At 45.7% G+C, this 16,604-nt stretch overlaps 1 protein-coding gene across 4 annotated transcripts in view; it reads right to left on the bottom strand.

The window, feature by feature from the left end:
• nfixb (nuclear factor I/Xb) overlaps positions 1-16,604 on the bottom strand; it is a 355,165-nt gene that overhangs the window by 50,142 nt on the left and 288,419 nt on the right. For 3 of the 4 annotated variants that reach the window (XM_067973063.1, XM_067973066.1, XM_067973065.1), the window contains 3 exons: positions 16,432-16,563; positions 13,980-14,170; positions 2,008-2,155 (listed from right to left, as the gene is read on the bottom strand). In XM_067973063.1, the coding sequence (XP_067829164.1) occupies positions 2,008-2,155; positions 13,980-14,170; positions 16,432-16,563 (471 nt within the window). The remainder of the gene's footprint in view (positions 1-2,007; positions 2,156-13,979; positions 14,171-16,431; positions 16,564-16,604) is intronic. The other variant, XM_067973064.1, reaches the window with a different exon arrangement.

Here is a 16,604-nt window from a genome sequence, read left to right as displayed (position 1 = left end):
TCTGCTCAGCGAGTCTTCAGAAATACTATTATATAATAATGGAACCTGCATGAGAGCACACTCCCTCAACTTGACAGTTTGGGATTTGGCAGCAGTTCATGACTGCCTAAGATACTAGGGCCACACTTAAAGAAAACATGCCTCCAACAACGGGCTCAGTGCATGAGCGAGTAAGACTCTTATCGCCTACAAGGTGGAAGATGCTTAGAACCGCATGCAGATAATGGCTGGGATGACTCAGTCTAATCGGTTTTATTAATTGGACTAACATCAGAAAAGAAGGTGAACCTGCAAAAAGAAAACCCATTGCAGACAAGCACTGACTGAGATGGATTAAACACCTCCACTTATCAATCAAAGGATTACCTCAAGACCTTCAGGAATGCAATTAAAGTTAACCAACTTGGCACATGATTCATTTTTGATTCCCTCATGAATAACCACACAATGAAATATCCTAAAGTCATCACACTTTAGCACTACAGTGAGACAAGGAAACACTTTGAAGCAAGCATAGAGTCATCTTGTTACTACAAACTTGGGGAGGGGGTTCCAGCAGGAGTGGTCCAGGGTTACGCTCGCTGAGGGCTGGTTAGATGGTTCCATTCCTGGTCCATGTTGAGTTAGCTGATCTCAAATATTGGGAAAGCCTCATTTAGCCTTAGTGCTAGCGGGCGTGGAGTGAGGTAAAATCGGCCAGGATCCTTGCTCCAAATTGCGAGTGTGTCAAGGCAGAATTGGTGCCTGTCACAGTAAATGGTCTGGGCTCACGCATTGAAAAAAAAGTCCCTTACCTCAGCCTTTACTGGGTACATTTTCCATCCAGCCCCGTTCCCGTACAAACATTTAACCCACTAATCTACTGAATTCCTCTGTCAGCTTTTTCTGGCGCAGGCTTTAACCCAAATGAGAATGGGGCAGGTCAAAAAACATTGCCCTCTTCATACCTGGCCCAATATGGAGCCTGCAGCTTTAAGATAACTCCATGTGAGTAACACTTAAACACTCCCTGCAGAAACCGTAAGCTTTTACTGTAATTCCTAACCACTATAGGCTGGAAGTTACTGTTGGTGATCTTAGCAGATATTTAGTATTTTCAAACGGCATTCCTTGGTCTGATATTTTCACTGAGGCACTTAATTCATACAAATATTGATCCGATAAATCAAGACAAACTACTTCCACTGGCCGGTGAGTCAGTAACTAGAGGGTATAGGTTTACGATGACCGCCTTAAGAATAAGAGCCAGCATGGGCACGAAGGTAAGTTTATGGGATTTTAGGTAACAGTGAACAGAGAGGAATGACGTAAAAGTGCGTTAAGCATTTGCCTGCTTTCGTCAACAGTAAATTCTTGTTGTTACACGGTCTGAATTTAAAAACACATACACACAGAAAAACATCAGATATGGATGACAATTGACACACATTTCTGGAGTGCGTCGAGACACTACCTGCCGGTTTAAAGTCCGGCCTTCTTCTGAGGCGACATCGCACCTTGAAATGCACAATTCCGTGACACATTTTTGTTCTTTTAAAACAAGAGAACACCCTGTTGTTTCTGTTTTGCTCCGATGCATAAATCACTGACACTCTTCTGCACACCTCAATATGGCTCTGAAGCAAACAAATTCATTGTCTCAAAATAGAAACATGAGATTCGGGCCTAAATAAAACAAAAAAAAAAATTGCCAACGGGGCAAAGAAACCCTTGAGGCAACATGGCATCTTTTGTTTTGCAAACTTCCTGTCCGCTGCATTTTTTCTTCCCCCCCGCCTCCTTCCTTTTCTCCCCACTTTGTTGAAGAAAAAACTCTTTGCTCATTTATTGCCCGCCAAGTAAGGTGGGTGGAGGATGGTGTTGGGGGGGAGGGGGGGCCTATGAGTAACACTGGAAATGCTTCCAGGGTGAGTAAGAGGCGTGCGAGAAGTGTCACGGATTTAGATCAACAAATAAAACACCCCGCCCACACTCACGCGCACAAATGGATGGACCTCCTTCACTTACAGGGTGACGTGGGTGATGTGGCTCCTCCCTCGGGGGACGCGCTCGTTGATTTTGTGTCAGACATTGGAAGGGGGACTGGTCTGGCCATCGGGGGCGGTGGCGGCAGCAGAAATGACCCCGCTACCTTACCCTGGCTACCGCCATTTGGCTGCGAACATGGAATAAAACAAAACAAACAAGCGAGAGAGAAAAAAAGAGAAGACGCATCGTTTAATATAGTCGAACACATTAGGGACCCTTACCAGACACTCCAATCTCTGACTAACAGTTAGATGCCGTGACAATGTTGCACTCCAGTTCTGACCCCGAGCCATTCTACTCCCACCAGGAGGTCGAAAGGGGAACAAACGTTGCTCTGAATCTCGCTCAATTTGGGTTGACGCTCTTTCACCTTTGACCCTTAGTTGCCATTCTGGCAACTCTTGAACAATACCGTCCAATTCCCATTGAGTGCCCGGAACAGGATAGTTTTTATTTTAATCCAGGCCCTTGTGTGTAAAGGGATGCACTGTCTGGAAGCAAGCAAGCTCACTGGAATGTTAATGTGTGCGGGGCTTTTACATCTCCCTGCGTTTATCGAGCAACGTGTTCTCACCACCTGACCTGCGAGATTCTGTTGGATCAGAAGGCGTTGCTAGCCCGGTAACTACCGAAAGAGGAACAGGAAATGGCAGAAATGTACAGCCTACTCCTCCAGCATTCACAAACAGATGGATTAACACCCCAAGGTCAACGCAGATTGTCTCCCCAAAACATCAACCTGTCTCCATCAGAACCCGACTGGTCTATTGTGTAGTCCCAGCATTGTCTGTTAGTGAGCCTTTGTCATAGAATCATAGAGTGATACAGCACAGAAGGAGACCATTTGGCCCATCGTGCCTGTATCAGCTCTTTGAAAGACTATCCAATTAGTCCCCTACTTTTCCCCATGGTCCTGCAAAAGTTTCCCCATTCAAGTATTTATCCAATTCCCTTTTGAAACTTATTATTAATTCCGCCTCTGGTTCTTTTGCCAGTGACCTTAAATCTGTGTCCTCTGGTTACCGATCCTTAATTAATTAATTAAGCATCCAATTTTTTTCTGTCGTGTGTGTGTGTGTGTGTGTAATAACAAAAATAACATGCAATTAGGGGCGGGTTCTTAAAAGATGCTACAATGGGGAAAGAGTCCCTTGTTAGTTTTGGGGTGAGGTATTAAGGGTTATGGAACCAAGGCGGGTAGATGGAGTTAAGGTACATGATCTCATTGATTGGCGGAACAGGCTTGAGGGGCTGAATGGCCTACTCCTGTCCCTATGTCCCTATGTTCCATTCGCATGTGGCTGCATTATTAGCAGAGATGCTTGGCCTCGTTTCAATGTTGGGGCCTATATGTCCAGTGAATTCGGCTGAGCTCACTGCCCAGAGTAACCTGGTTACACGGTTCCAAAGGAATGTTGTGAAGAGACCTGTGTCCTACTTTTGCCCAGACATCCACGACGTGAAAGAATATCAACACGGCAACAAAGAAAACAAACAATGGGCCACCAGAGCCACGCAGACCCAATAAGGTCTCGCGCTCAGTTCCCAGTCGGGCTTGAATCAGCTGATCTCAGACAGAGCATAGGAACAGGAGTAGGCCATTCAGCCCCTCGTGCCTGCTCCGCCATTTGATAAGATCATGGCTGATCTGTGATCTAACTCCATATACCTGCCTTTGGCCCATATCCCTTAATACCTTTGAGTGCCAAAAATTTAAATTTAAATTTAACAATTGAGCTAGTATCAATTGCCATTTGCGGACGAGAGTTCCAAACTTCTACCACCCTTTGTATGTAGAAATGTTTTCTAATCTCACTCCTGAAAGGTCTGGCTCTAATTTTTAGACTGTGCCCCCTACTCCTAGAATCCCCAACCAGCGGAAATAGTTTCTCTCTATCCACCCTATCCGTTCCCCTTAATATCTTATAAACTTTGATCAGATCACACCTTAACCTTCGAAACTCTCAAGAATACAACCCCAATTTGTGTAATCTCTCCTCGTAACTTAACTCTTGAAGTCCGGGTATCATTCTAGTAAACCTACGCTGCACTCCCTCCAAGGCCAATATGTCCTTCCGAAGGTGCGGTGCCCAGAACTGCTCACAGAGCAGCGGGTGGGATGCTCCCTGGGTCTGAAAGGGGGAAACAAAAACCGGTTCCCATCCCCCATCACCATCACGTGACTTGCCCTGGGTGTGGGCGTCAGGGGAGGACAGGTTTGGGCGTGGTCGCGATGGCCTCCCACCCCTCCCCCTCCCCACCCACATTGAGACTTCAAAACCTGCCGACAGGCTAAATAGTTGGGCGAGATACCGGAACAGGGTCTGATTAACATCCCACCCTGAGCCCAATCCATCGAGGGAGATGGTGGGGTGAGGTGGGGGGAGATGAGAGAACCAGAAAAAAAATTAAATTCACTCTCCACTACAAACTCAGGGCCATTGCCAGTTAATTCACGCAGATCCAATCTCTGGGTTGAACCAGCATAAAGCCTGCTATGCTCCCCACCCCCTCCGCACATCATTGGTCTATGAAATCATCTGAACTCCTCATTATAATGTTGCAGTTCACTGACACACATCCAAGGTCCTCAATGTGAATTCACTCTGGCGGTGTGTTATTCCAAGTGAATATTATGAGGGTAACGTTTACTCAGAATACAGCACTGCGCGATGTGAAAAAAGAATGTCAAGTGTTTTCGCACATTAACACCCTCTTGTAATGTTCGTTAATATTTTGCCAGTGGAGGAGAGCTAACTACAGACAACTTGTACATTGAAGGACTCAACATGGCTGTGCGGGCTAAACAGAGCATTACACAAGGGAGCTTTAGGCACAAAATGTGCTCTGTATCGGAGAGTGAATATGTTACAAAGCCAACTTCTGTGGAGAAGAAAATGAACGTCGTTGTTGCCTGGTGTGACTGACTTGTGGTTGACAGGAAGTTTATGTTTCTAGTACTTCCTGTGGCCGGCTGGAAAAAAAAATCCCTGTCACAGTTGAGTTATTTATTTTTAATATTTTTTACATTTTAATCCATTAAAAAAATTGTGTTTACGGAATTTGAGGTACTCCGTTAACTGTTTGCAGTGTCACACGGTCTAAAAGGCGATCGAGTTTTTTTCCTCAATTATCCACCATGTTTATCAGGCAAAGACTTGGGCGGCCCTTCTGCCAGATCGAGGCCCCACGCAAGATGCTGCTAGCCAAGAGTATTAAGAGATATGGAGCCAAGGCGGGTAAATGGAGTTAGGGTACATCTCAACTATCATCTCATTGAATGGCGGAACAGGCTCGAGGGGCTGAATGGCCTACTCCTGTTCCTATGTTCCTATGTAAAAGTGGAATTTGTCTGTTTGTGTCTATAGCAAAAGCAAATATCCCACTCCCAATCTGACCTCTCTGACCTCGGCCTCTTACACTGTTCCAATAAAGCTCGATGGAAGCTCGAGGAACAGCACCTCATCTTTCATTTAGGCACTTTACAACCTTCTGATTTCAATAACTTCAGATAATAACCACTGCTCCCATTTTATCGGACAGCCAGTAATGGTTCTGCTGTTGCCATTTACAGCTACTCCTGACCAATCTTTTGGTTCTTAACCTGTCCCATTCCCACCCTCCTTGCCTTGCACCATCATCCCTATCGTCATTTAATCACTCGTGCCCTCTACCCTATCGCAGACCTTCCCTCTTGTTCTTTCCTCCTCTCCCCTCCCTCCTTTCCCTGGCTCTGTACTTGCTCAAAAACTTTAACTCTTTGACATCTTCCAGTTCTGACGAAAGGTCATCGACCTGAAACGTTAACTCTGTTTCTTTCTCCACAGACGCTGCCTGACTTGCTGAGTATCTCCAGCAATTTCCTCTTTTTATTTGCGTCTATATCGGCTGGTTTGTATTGGCTAAAATTTTGGTGCATGTGGTAAATATCCAACAGATCTTAAGATAGCGCCTCATTTGGAAATTTTCTGATGTCAAGCATCGATGTGAAAGCCTGGGTTTAGCATGAAATAACTCTGAGGGATACAACGCAATGCGATGTTATTGCCACGTGAGGCTTCACAAAATGTCAGCTGTTTCCTTGAATAATTATAACCAGAACGAAGGAACTGGTCACTCACTGATACAATTGCCCGGTTGTGCTCAATTCAACTAAACTTTTGGTTGCAGTAACTAACCAACAAATAATTCCCTCCGTGGGTATCACTCTGCAAGATTTCCACATTTAGGCATCAAAGTATTAAAACTAGTTGGCAGTCAGTTAGTGGCAGTGGGATATTTTGGTGCCAATTTAGTCATTCGTGTGCGTAAAAGTGTGTTAGTAGTGTGGTCAGTTCTTAAGCTCGCAGATTTTTGGCCCTGTTGCACCTCAGCTTTTAGAATCATCGAAAGGTTACAGCACGGAAGGAGGCCATTCGGCCCATCGAGTCCGCGCCGGCTCTATGCACGAGCAATCCAGCTAGTCCCACTCCCCCGCCCTATCCCCGTAGCCCTGCAATTTTTTTACTTTCAAGTACTTATCCAGTTCCCTTTTGAAGGCCATGATTGAATTTGCCTCCACCACCCCCTCGGGCAGTGCATTCCAGATCCTAACCACTCGCTGTGTAAAAAAGTTTTTCCTCATGTCACCTTTGGTTCTTTTGCCAATCACCTTAAATCTATGCCCTTTGGTTCTTGACCCTTCGGCCAATGGGAACAGTTTCTCTCTATCTACTCCCTTCATAATTTTGAACACCTCTATCAAATCTCCTCGCAACCTTCTCTGTTCCAAGGAGAACAACCCCAGCTTCTCCAGTCTATCCACGTAACTAAAGTCCCTCATCCCTGGAATCATTCTAGTAAATCTCTTCTGCACTCTCTGTAAGGCCTTCACATCTTTCCTAAAGTGCGGTGCCCAGAACTGGACACAATACTCCAGTTGTGGTCGAACCAGAATTTTATAAAGGTTCATCATAACTTCCTTACTTTTGTACTCTATGCCTCTATTTGTAAAGCCCAGGACCCCGCATGCTTTTTTAACTGCTTTCTCAACCTGCCCTGCCACCTTCAACGATTTGTGCACATATACCCCTAGATCTCTCTGTTCCCGTACCCCTTTTAGAATTGTGCCCACCTTTTGTTTTGAGATTGGTACAAACCAGCAGCACCTAGTTATACTGCCAAATCTGAACTGCTCTCTGGTCAGGCGAAGCATGCCAGCTTAAACTCGTGCCCATTGGTGCCCAAATGCCAGTTACATTTTTTTACATTCACAGATGGGATAATCGGCTCTTTGTAACGCAAAAAAAAAGTTCACAAGTGGAATCTTAATAAGTTCCCGGGCACTTCAATAAGTCACCTAGAAGCTTTTCAAAACCACTTGGCAGTGGTTGGGGTTATACTGCACCTGGGGAGTTGCTGAAGCAGTGTGGAGACATCTCCTCAAGATGGCCTCATTCTACATGACAAAGTTAGAGGTGTTTTCAGATCAGGGATTTCTCTCGCTAGTTATACCACAATTTTTCATCGATGCAACGTGAAAAAATACATCACAACAATCTAAAGACTGGAATATGGCTGGGCCATTTACAAACCAGGCAGTGTGTATTATAGTAGGGTGGGTGATTCAAATGGTGACCTCTGGTGACGCACTCCGGCCACTGCCAATGATGTGACAAAGCTAGATTCACATCAAAGTGGGCACATTCACAACCTTAGACTAGTTCAGCAATGATTTGCTTTCAACCGTGTGTTAATTCAACTCCCTCACAATTACGCATCTCAGTAACTCCTCCAATCATTTCAACATGCTCACTGCTGAGATACACATGCCAGTTAATTTTAATCACTCCACCATTGGCGGCCGTGCCTTCAGCTGCCTAGGCCCTGAGCTCTGGAATTCCCTCTCTAAACCTTTCTGCCTCTCTACCTCTCTCTCCTCCAACCCACCTCCGTCCTAATATCTCCTTATGTGGCTCGGTGTCAAATTTTGTTTGATAATCGCTCCTGTGAAGCGCCTTGGGATGTTTTACTGCTATAAAGGCACTATGTAAATGCAAGTTGTTGTTGTTGCAAACAGGGAGTCAAGACAAGTGGGGTTAAAGGTCAGGGGATAATTGGACCATGCCATGCAGACGTTAATTTGGTCTCCATTTTCAAATCAAACATCTGTCCTTGTTTTTATTTTTCCATTGTAAATGCATATGTCCACATTTATAATGGAAATTTCCCATGTAAACTTGTCACGCTGTAATGACACTGTCCTCCAGTGGCGGGGGAGGGGGCGGGGCATAATTATAATCGCGGACTTCGGAATTTACATTGGGAAAAAGTTGACAGGAAGTGAATGCAAGCGTAAGATTTTTAATGTATTACAGATTTAAACAAAACCTAATTGTTTTCAATTCTTTGACGAGGAAGGGGTCAAATTCCCCTGTCAATAAATTTTCTGGAAAATTCAATATGAGTGAAAAACGGGAACACCGACCTTAGGTTTAATTTCTTTGGGTTGATTGATGTTTGCATGGAATTCCTTTGGGTGTTTTTTTATTGCAGATAAGGACAGGTTAATGAGTCCATTAAAATTTTGCCCAAGGGAATTTTACTCAGGCTTGCTAACCCGTATACTGTCTCTTCTTGGTAAATGTGTCAACAGGTGAGATGTTACGGCCTACGTTATTTTCAGAGCAGCGCTGACGGCCAGACTCCCTGTTTAAGTGTGTCCTAACTAGAGTTTAATCCATGCAGTTAGATACCTGGAAACAGGGCTGAAAATCAACCAAGAGGTTCAATTAACATCATAAACCAAGGGAGAGGAGGGACAATGGACTGTGATCACCATCTGCCCTCTGAATTAACATGGAGTACCTTTTTGTCTCTATTGTAAATATTTGGTGGAGAAACTGTTCTCACTATAGCAGTGTCGGTAACCAGAGGGCACAGATTTGAGATAATTGGCGAAAGAACCAGAGGGGGAGATGAGGAGAATTTTCTTTTGTACGCCAAACTCCTTCCCATTCACTCCCAATGTATGGAAATCTAATGGACCAAACTCCTCCCACTTCACTCCCAATGTATGGAATTCCTAAGAATCAAACTCCTTCCCATCAACTCACATTGCTTGGATTTCTGATTGGTCAAATCCCTTCCCATTCATTCCCATTGTATGGAATTCCAATGGACCAAACCCCTTCCTATTTAACATGTTACATAGAATTCCAATGAATCAAACCTTTCCCATTAACTCCCACTGCATAGAATTCCAATGGGTCAAACCCTTTCCCATTAACTCCCAATTGTATAGAATCTCAATGAATTAATCCCTTATCGTTCCGTCCCATTGTATAATCACCTGGGCCCTATTTACGGGAGTGGTGTGTTTGACGAATATGCTGATTCTGGAGAGTATCGAGCGGTTTTTGTGTCTTTTGCAATTGTAGTCCCTGAATTTCCTGCTCCAGTGGCAGGTGGGGCTCTCACTGAGAATCCTGACGGATTCTGTAAACCGCTCACTGATTACTGCCTCGGAATGTCTACCTGTGTGTCGGCAAAGTCAAAAACACCTGACGATTTATTGAGATACTTTCTGCGATATATGGAATAATTCGTGGTGTCTGTGCATCGTGCCGACTTCTGTTCCTCAGAAGTCATTGTCACTTTGCCCAGAGCTGATGTACAGAAAAGCTAGAAAATCCAAATCATTTGCTACCGGTCACTAGTGATCAGTGTGTAATTGAGCTGGAGTGACTTATGATCCTTTTGGGTCCATTGCTTAGTCTGATTTTTCTCTCGTTCTCTCCCGAAGATGCTGACTCGTGCATGGGTACTGTCACTCGGGGGTGGGGGGGGTTGTAATGAGAGGAGGGGGTCTTGGCCCTCCTGTACCCTTGCCCCGAGCTGCCATTCTTCATGTGTCAGCCTCCACCGTAAATGTTATCAGGTTAAGCAGCCATGAACATGAAAGGGTGTTGGGGGGAAGCAAGCAGGAGATTAGGATTAGACCAAGCGGCTAAAGTGGAGAAAAACAACAGCACGGGACTTGACGGGCCGAACGGCTTGCTTCTGCGCTCCATGCGAAGCATCACGGCCGAGTTTGACACCCACAGTTCCCAGCGATCAGGAGTGGGAGCTCTGCTTGATTCTCCCCTTCCCGCTGAAGCCAATTCTAAATTCCTTATTGCTCCTCGAAGTGAGAGTAGCTAACTCGACAGAATTGAACCTGGGTCCTTAGTGGTCGGCATAGCTTAGTACCGCACTGTCACTATCTGAGCCAACAGCACAACCATAATGACATTGTTTCAACTGAGACTCCCAAGTCCTGATGCCACTGCAGTGAGTGAGACCCTTGCAAACCTAGGCTCTAGGACCCCGCTCAGCTCCAGTTAAAATACCTGACACCTCCTAACTGAGTTTCCTAAACGAAACTGTTTGCTCTTAGTTATTTTTTTAAACTCTTAATTCTTGGTTTCGCTGAATCGCTGAATGGATAATTACAGGGCAAGCCCAACAATAATTAACTATTTTTAATCTGAAGTTTATAAAAAATTCTCGCCAAAGTGTAGCGCATTGGAAAAAATAGCTGCTGTGTTTAGCAGGGGCTGCTATCCTTGGTAGGCGATATAGTATTAATAATGGGTCTAGCACATTCACAATGAATTATTTGGAAGTTTATTGAAATATTGCTGACTAAATTACTGATAGAAATGACCCTTACAGCCATTCCTCCCGTCCTTTGGAACTCTCTCCCCACCTTCATCCCTGCTTTCAACAGCCCATTCCCCAACTCCGTTTCATTTTTCCCCTCTCTCCCTCCTCCCCAACAACTTCTTTATCCCCCCCCCCACTCTGTAAAGGGGCCTTGAGACAACTTGCTGTAGCTGAGGAGCACCATAGAAATGTTAGTTGCAACAATTTGACTTTTTTTTATTTTCAGAATGCAGGCGTCACTGGCCAGGCCGGCATTTATTGCCCATCCCTAGTTGCCCTCTTCAACTGAGTGGTTTGCTAGGCCACTTCAGAGGGGCAGTTAAGAATCAACCATGTTGTTGTGGGACTGGAGTCACATGTAGGCCAGACTGGACAAGAATGAGATTGATAGACTTTTGTTAGGCGAGTGTATTAACCGTTATGGAACCAAGGCAGGTAGGTGGAGTTAAGATACAGATTACCCATGATCTAAATGAATTGTGGAACAGGCTGAACCTATGTTCCTAACTCTGGTAAAACTGAGAGCGATAGATTTTTGTTCGGTAAATGTATCAAGGGATTTGGCTCAATGGAGATAAGATACAGATCAGCCATGATCTAATTGAATGGAGGAACATACTCGAGGGGCTGAATGGCCTCCTCCTGTTCCTATGTTCCTTTCCATGTTTCCTTCCCTAAAAGACATTAGTGATTTTACAACAATCCGATCGCTTCCTGGTCACTTTTTTTTACAGCTACCAGATTTTGTTAAACTGAATTTAAATTCTCAAACTGCCATAGTGTGAGTTGAACTCATGTTACTATTTACATATGTTATTTAAATGTGTTAATAACCCATAACTGAGCCATTAAGACCAGGAAGGCCCCAGGTTTGAACCCCTGAGCTCAGTCAGGGAAATGGTAGGAAAGTCAGCCGAGTGATCCCTGCTGGAATTCCGCATGGACCCTGGGGTGAACATTGAATCGGAGTTGGCTGTGATACTCCCTCCCATCAAATAGCCTGCTGACACTCATAGGAACATAGGAACAGGAGGAGGCCATTCAGCCCCTCGAGCCTGTTCCGCCATTCAATGAGATCATGGCTGATCTGTGACCCGACTCCATACACCCGCCTTCGCCCCACATCCCTCAATACCTTTGGTTAACAAAAATCTATCAATCTCAGATTTAAAATTAACAATTGAGCTAGGGTCATCTCGCTGCCCAGGCTCAAATAGTGGACACTTGGTCAAAGGTACTTATGGGCATCCCTGTCCCAACAAGGAGTCAACGGTTTCAAGGGAAGAGGAGAGAAAATTGGCGGGAATGGCCAGAATGTCACAATATTGTCACGGCAGCAAATTCAAACGGAACGTCACTGACAAATTTTGCTTCTTGCAAACAGGAAGTAAAGAAATAATTAATATTGTTCACAAAATGGCAGCAACAGCAACATAACAGAGATGCCTTAAAAGTGCACTGCGCATTGATCTTTCCACAAAGCACTTAAGCAAATAAAACTAATTTAAAGAGTGAGTCTCACCATCAGAACCCTATTAAGATACAAAATAGCTATAGACTCTGTAGATCGTCTCCTACATTGCTGCAGAGTGATTTGTAGATTTTTGTGTAGTGGCGGCTTATCAGGGAAGCACAGCAGCGCCAACGCATTGGGACTGAAGAAGCTCGATACCCAGCCTCACTGAGTTCCCTATCTCAGCCAGGGCGCTGGGCAACGGTCACATAGACGTCAGGCAGTTCATCATCAGGGAGAAAGGGAGCCCCCCCTCCCCCCAGACTAGTGTCGCACAGCTCCTAGCAGACATTGCAAACCATCACTGAGGGGGGGGCTTGTCGCCTAGTCTCTTGCCGGCCAATTCGCCTGCAGCGAACCTAGCTCTGGGGACGCCCGTGGATTGGGATAACGACAGAGGGAATTTACTTTTGAATTCAAAAACACGTCTGGGGTGCCTGAAGCTGAATAAACGTGTCAACTTAATGACGCAATCGTGGAAGTGACCTGACCCAGTGAGTGCGGGAATAAGTCCTTCCTGTCGTCAAGTCTAGTGAAGGGACTTCCTATTTTGTACTCACACCGGCTTCCTTGCTGGAACTATTGGCCAGAGGACTTTCACCGACAGGTATCTCTCTGGCAGGGTCAAGTTCAGTAACTTCTCCCAGTCCAAAACCCAATTATGTCGTCAAAATTCGCAATTTAAACAAAAAACAGATATTTTTAAACAAACAGGGATTGAGGTTAGCCCTGACTCTTCAGCCTGGATTTTCTGCTTGGCTTTATTTTAACCCAGGCTTTAGTGATCAGGCCTGTCATGTGACACTTTGGTCGACACCCATACTGGTTGAGTGTCTGATGTTCCCCACATAAGGTGAAGGATTTCCTCTCTGCGCTATGCGTAACAAAACCATAAACATGTTTATGAATAAAAGCCTTACTGGTTCACCACACACAGGGAGTACAGATGAAATCTCTCCTTATGGTGGCTCTTTGAGAAAAATCGTCTGATGGGGGAGGGGCTAGAGGGGGTTCATTAATGGACCACCCCTGTGTCCTGCCTTGTAGCCAGTTGTAGAACCACACGAGTCATGGCCGGGCATCAGGTGCCCTGCACGTTCTCTTGGCTGTTTGGGATGATGCAGGAGGCAGAGCAGGACGGGCAACCCAATGAAGGGGAGAGAGTTGACTCCCGTTTTGTTTCCTTTCATCATGAAGACCCCGACTCACATTGCCCTGCTACATGAGGACCTCTGCACCTCACCCAAATGTCTACTCGTCACATGTGGACCGAGAGAGTGAGTGTTGACAGACTAATTCTATTGTGGGGGTGGGGAGGGTATCGCAGCAGAACCCAATTCTATGCTCACCTGATGTCCACTCACACTCATCTTCCAGCTGGGGTCACTGGATGGCAACCGGATATCAGGATGGCAACTTGGTGCCAAAGCCACCCAGAGATGCCCATCGTCAATTGTAGCAAAGGCCACAGCTGGCTCAACCCAAACAAGGTATCAAACCAGGGAATTCCCTCGTCTGTAAGGCTTAGTACCACACTGGATGGTGCATATACCCACTGAGCCACTGGGGGGGGGCAGACAGAAAATAAATTTGAACACACAAGCGTCTAACTCCTGGTCTGAGGGAAACTCACTCTTTAATTGGTGCAGGAAGGAAAAAAACATTCACATTTGAGAGCTCAATCACTAACTTCTAGAAGCATTTTCCAATGACAACAGATGTAGAAGCAGCAGAGTAAAAGCTGGAGCCTTACGTTTAGGTACCCCACCTGTCCTGTGGCCTGACTGGAGCTGTCGGAGCAGATCAGCTGGACAAACTCTTTCAGGGGGTCTTGGCTGGTGTGATGGTGGTAGCGAATGGTCGGGTGGGTAAAGTAGGGACTTGGCTGCTGGATAATAGAGGACGATGGGAAATGGATAGCAGAAGCTGGTGCTCGAGGACTTCCTGTTTTTTTTTGAAAGAAACAAAGGCAAGGCAGTCAGAACCTCAGGAATTATACCGGAAACAAATACACAGGAGAGCTGATGAGGTATGTAAAATAAAAGAGAACTGATTGCACCTCTGCCCCTTCAACTCTGGGTTTGACCTCAGCAAAGGCTGATGGGAAGACTCTTTCTCTCTTTCTCTCAAAGGGGTGCAAACCCATGGTACCAAACTGCCCAATCATTCAGCTCAAATTGTCAAACGAATTCAAAGGAGCTAGCATGGGGAATGCTAGTGTCACATTGGTCTAGCAAAGGATGCTCTTCTGGGATTGAGCTCATCTTATTGAGGTGGCATAGGGAGATCTTTTCTCAGCATCAGCCCTGCGTAACACCTCGTCACACATGTATTGATAAAGTGGGAAGGCGTCTCATTCGCCTTGACTAGCACAAAACACAACTTCAATCGTCTGAGGGGGTCGGAGAGGAGGTTCCAGAGTATTTTTTCCCCTTATTGGCCCCGGGGTTTTCTCTGGTTCTTTGCCTCTCGCAGATGATTACACGGCTGAGGGGCGGATGGGGGGGGGGTGGTGGCAGGGGAGATGTAGGAAGTATCTAATCGTGATGACCAGCCATCATGAGTGTGGGTCAGGCTTGATGGACCAGCCGGTCTTTTCCTGCCTGCCTTACTCATACGTTACCAAAGGAAAAATAAAAATGCTTGAAGATACATGGAAGAAAGGATAATTGTGGGGCCTGTCCTAAGGCTGCGATATAAATAAAGAGACTCTGAGGACATCATAATTTGCTCATCAGACGCTTAAACTGTTTCGCTACGTGGCAAAATAACCAGACCGTGGTGGTTTAACATAATATGTAGATATATTCCTGTGGGTATTCGTCATGATGTCCCACTAGGCAAATCTTCTGTTTCTTGGGGTTGCATGTTGACTCTGCCATCATATAACTGGTCACTGTGCATTTGTGCTGGGTCCTACGATACCCCTTATAAGGAGTTGCTGTGGCGAGCTGCTGAAAAGAGTCCAGACCCTTCCATGTGTCCACCAACAAGCTATCGTGTCAATCTTAAAGGGCAGTGAGCTTCACGAACGAATGTTGGACAGCCCTTTTGCTTGAGGAAAGAAAAGGGCTGACTGAACTTTGTCACGATGACTTCACTTGCAAATAGTGCAATGAGACATTCCAATGCGGTTCATGCTATTGACTGATTTGGAAACAAAGGATAAAACATGGTTTGCCAATCCTTTTTTTTAAGATGGTGCCTCTTTAATAAAGGTAAGCGGCAAGTGGCGGGGCTGTCATTTTCATGAGCGGTGTTTGCCTTGCAAGGGTCTCCTGTGCAAAGGTTTGGTTTGGGGGCCCCTACCTTTTTCTAGACGTTGATACTAAATAACGACCGACTTAATCTGGTGTCAAATCTACACGTGCACGATCGTGAAAAGGCCTGTTTGCAATAAGTAATGTAAAAATAGTTGACAAAATGATCAGGAATTGGCTATTACCATTGCACAGGTGTCCTCTCACTGGATGTGCTCAGAGCCCCCGTGCAATTGAATGGTTCTAACGTCGCCCTTGGTAATTTTGCAAGGGGATAAAATCCTTTTATTTCCTCTCTGTGTGGCTCAGCTGGTGTCGCCAAGGCAACTGAGAGGATGGGTGGATCGATGAGATTTTTCCAGTCCTCCACTCTGTGCCAGGCTCCAGGAGGCACTAACAACTCTCCCTCCTGTTTTCTTTCTCACCTTGTCGGGCGATGCACGATCTGCACCGCAGCAGTGCAAGTGAGATCAGGAGCTCAGAACAAACCTGCATTTTACAGCTCACCAGGGCAGCACTCCGCTGTGTAATGAGTGCCTTTTTATAAAAGTTATTTCCACATTTAAACATTATCCCTTTCTTCAGTTCGTCAGGCTCTCCCTGGCCCATTGCACCACCCTGCAACCTGAAATGGTGAGCAACCCTGCTCCTATCCCAGTGCCTTTCAGTAATTGGATGCCAGGTGGTGCCCCAGTGCAAGCAAGTTATCTACCAATGTCCAATTTGCCCTTCTTGTGGTAAAGTGATGCCACTCTGCCAGGCACCTCTCTCTCCTCCCAGGCTCAAGATCTGGATCGAGACTCAGTGCGTTGGGAAACCACATGGCAGGGTCTGTGGCACAGTGTGCCAGCAACGTGTGCTTAAGAACAAATAAAGCAAAAGGAGGCTGGTTGTTCCAGTCGAGGATATTCGCTATACCTACCCATGAGCGGGGATTGTCCTCACCTGGTCTGGTTCCTGCTATCACGGGCAGTGGGTGGTGTGTGAACGCCATTCGCGAGGAGACGGTTTGGGAGGGTGTCCCACTGCCAAACTCGTGCTTCGTTGACTTCTTTAAAGAAGTGGGTGATGTCATTCCTGGGAACAAATGATTGACACATCAAATTTGAACCCCCCCC

This window comes from Heptranchias perlo, chromosome 37 (genome assembly GCF_035084215.1).
Source record: "Heptranchias perlo isolate sHepPer1 chromosome 37, sHepPer1.hap1, whole genome shotgun sequence".
Taxonomy (NCBI): domain Eukaryota; kingdom Metazoa; phylum Chordata; class Chondrichthyes; order Hexanchiformes; family Hexanchidae; genus Heptranchias; species Heptranchias perlo.
Note: the sequence above shows the minus strand (reverse complement) of the source record. Positions and strands in the feature narration are given on the sequence as shown.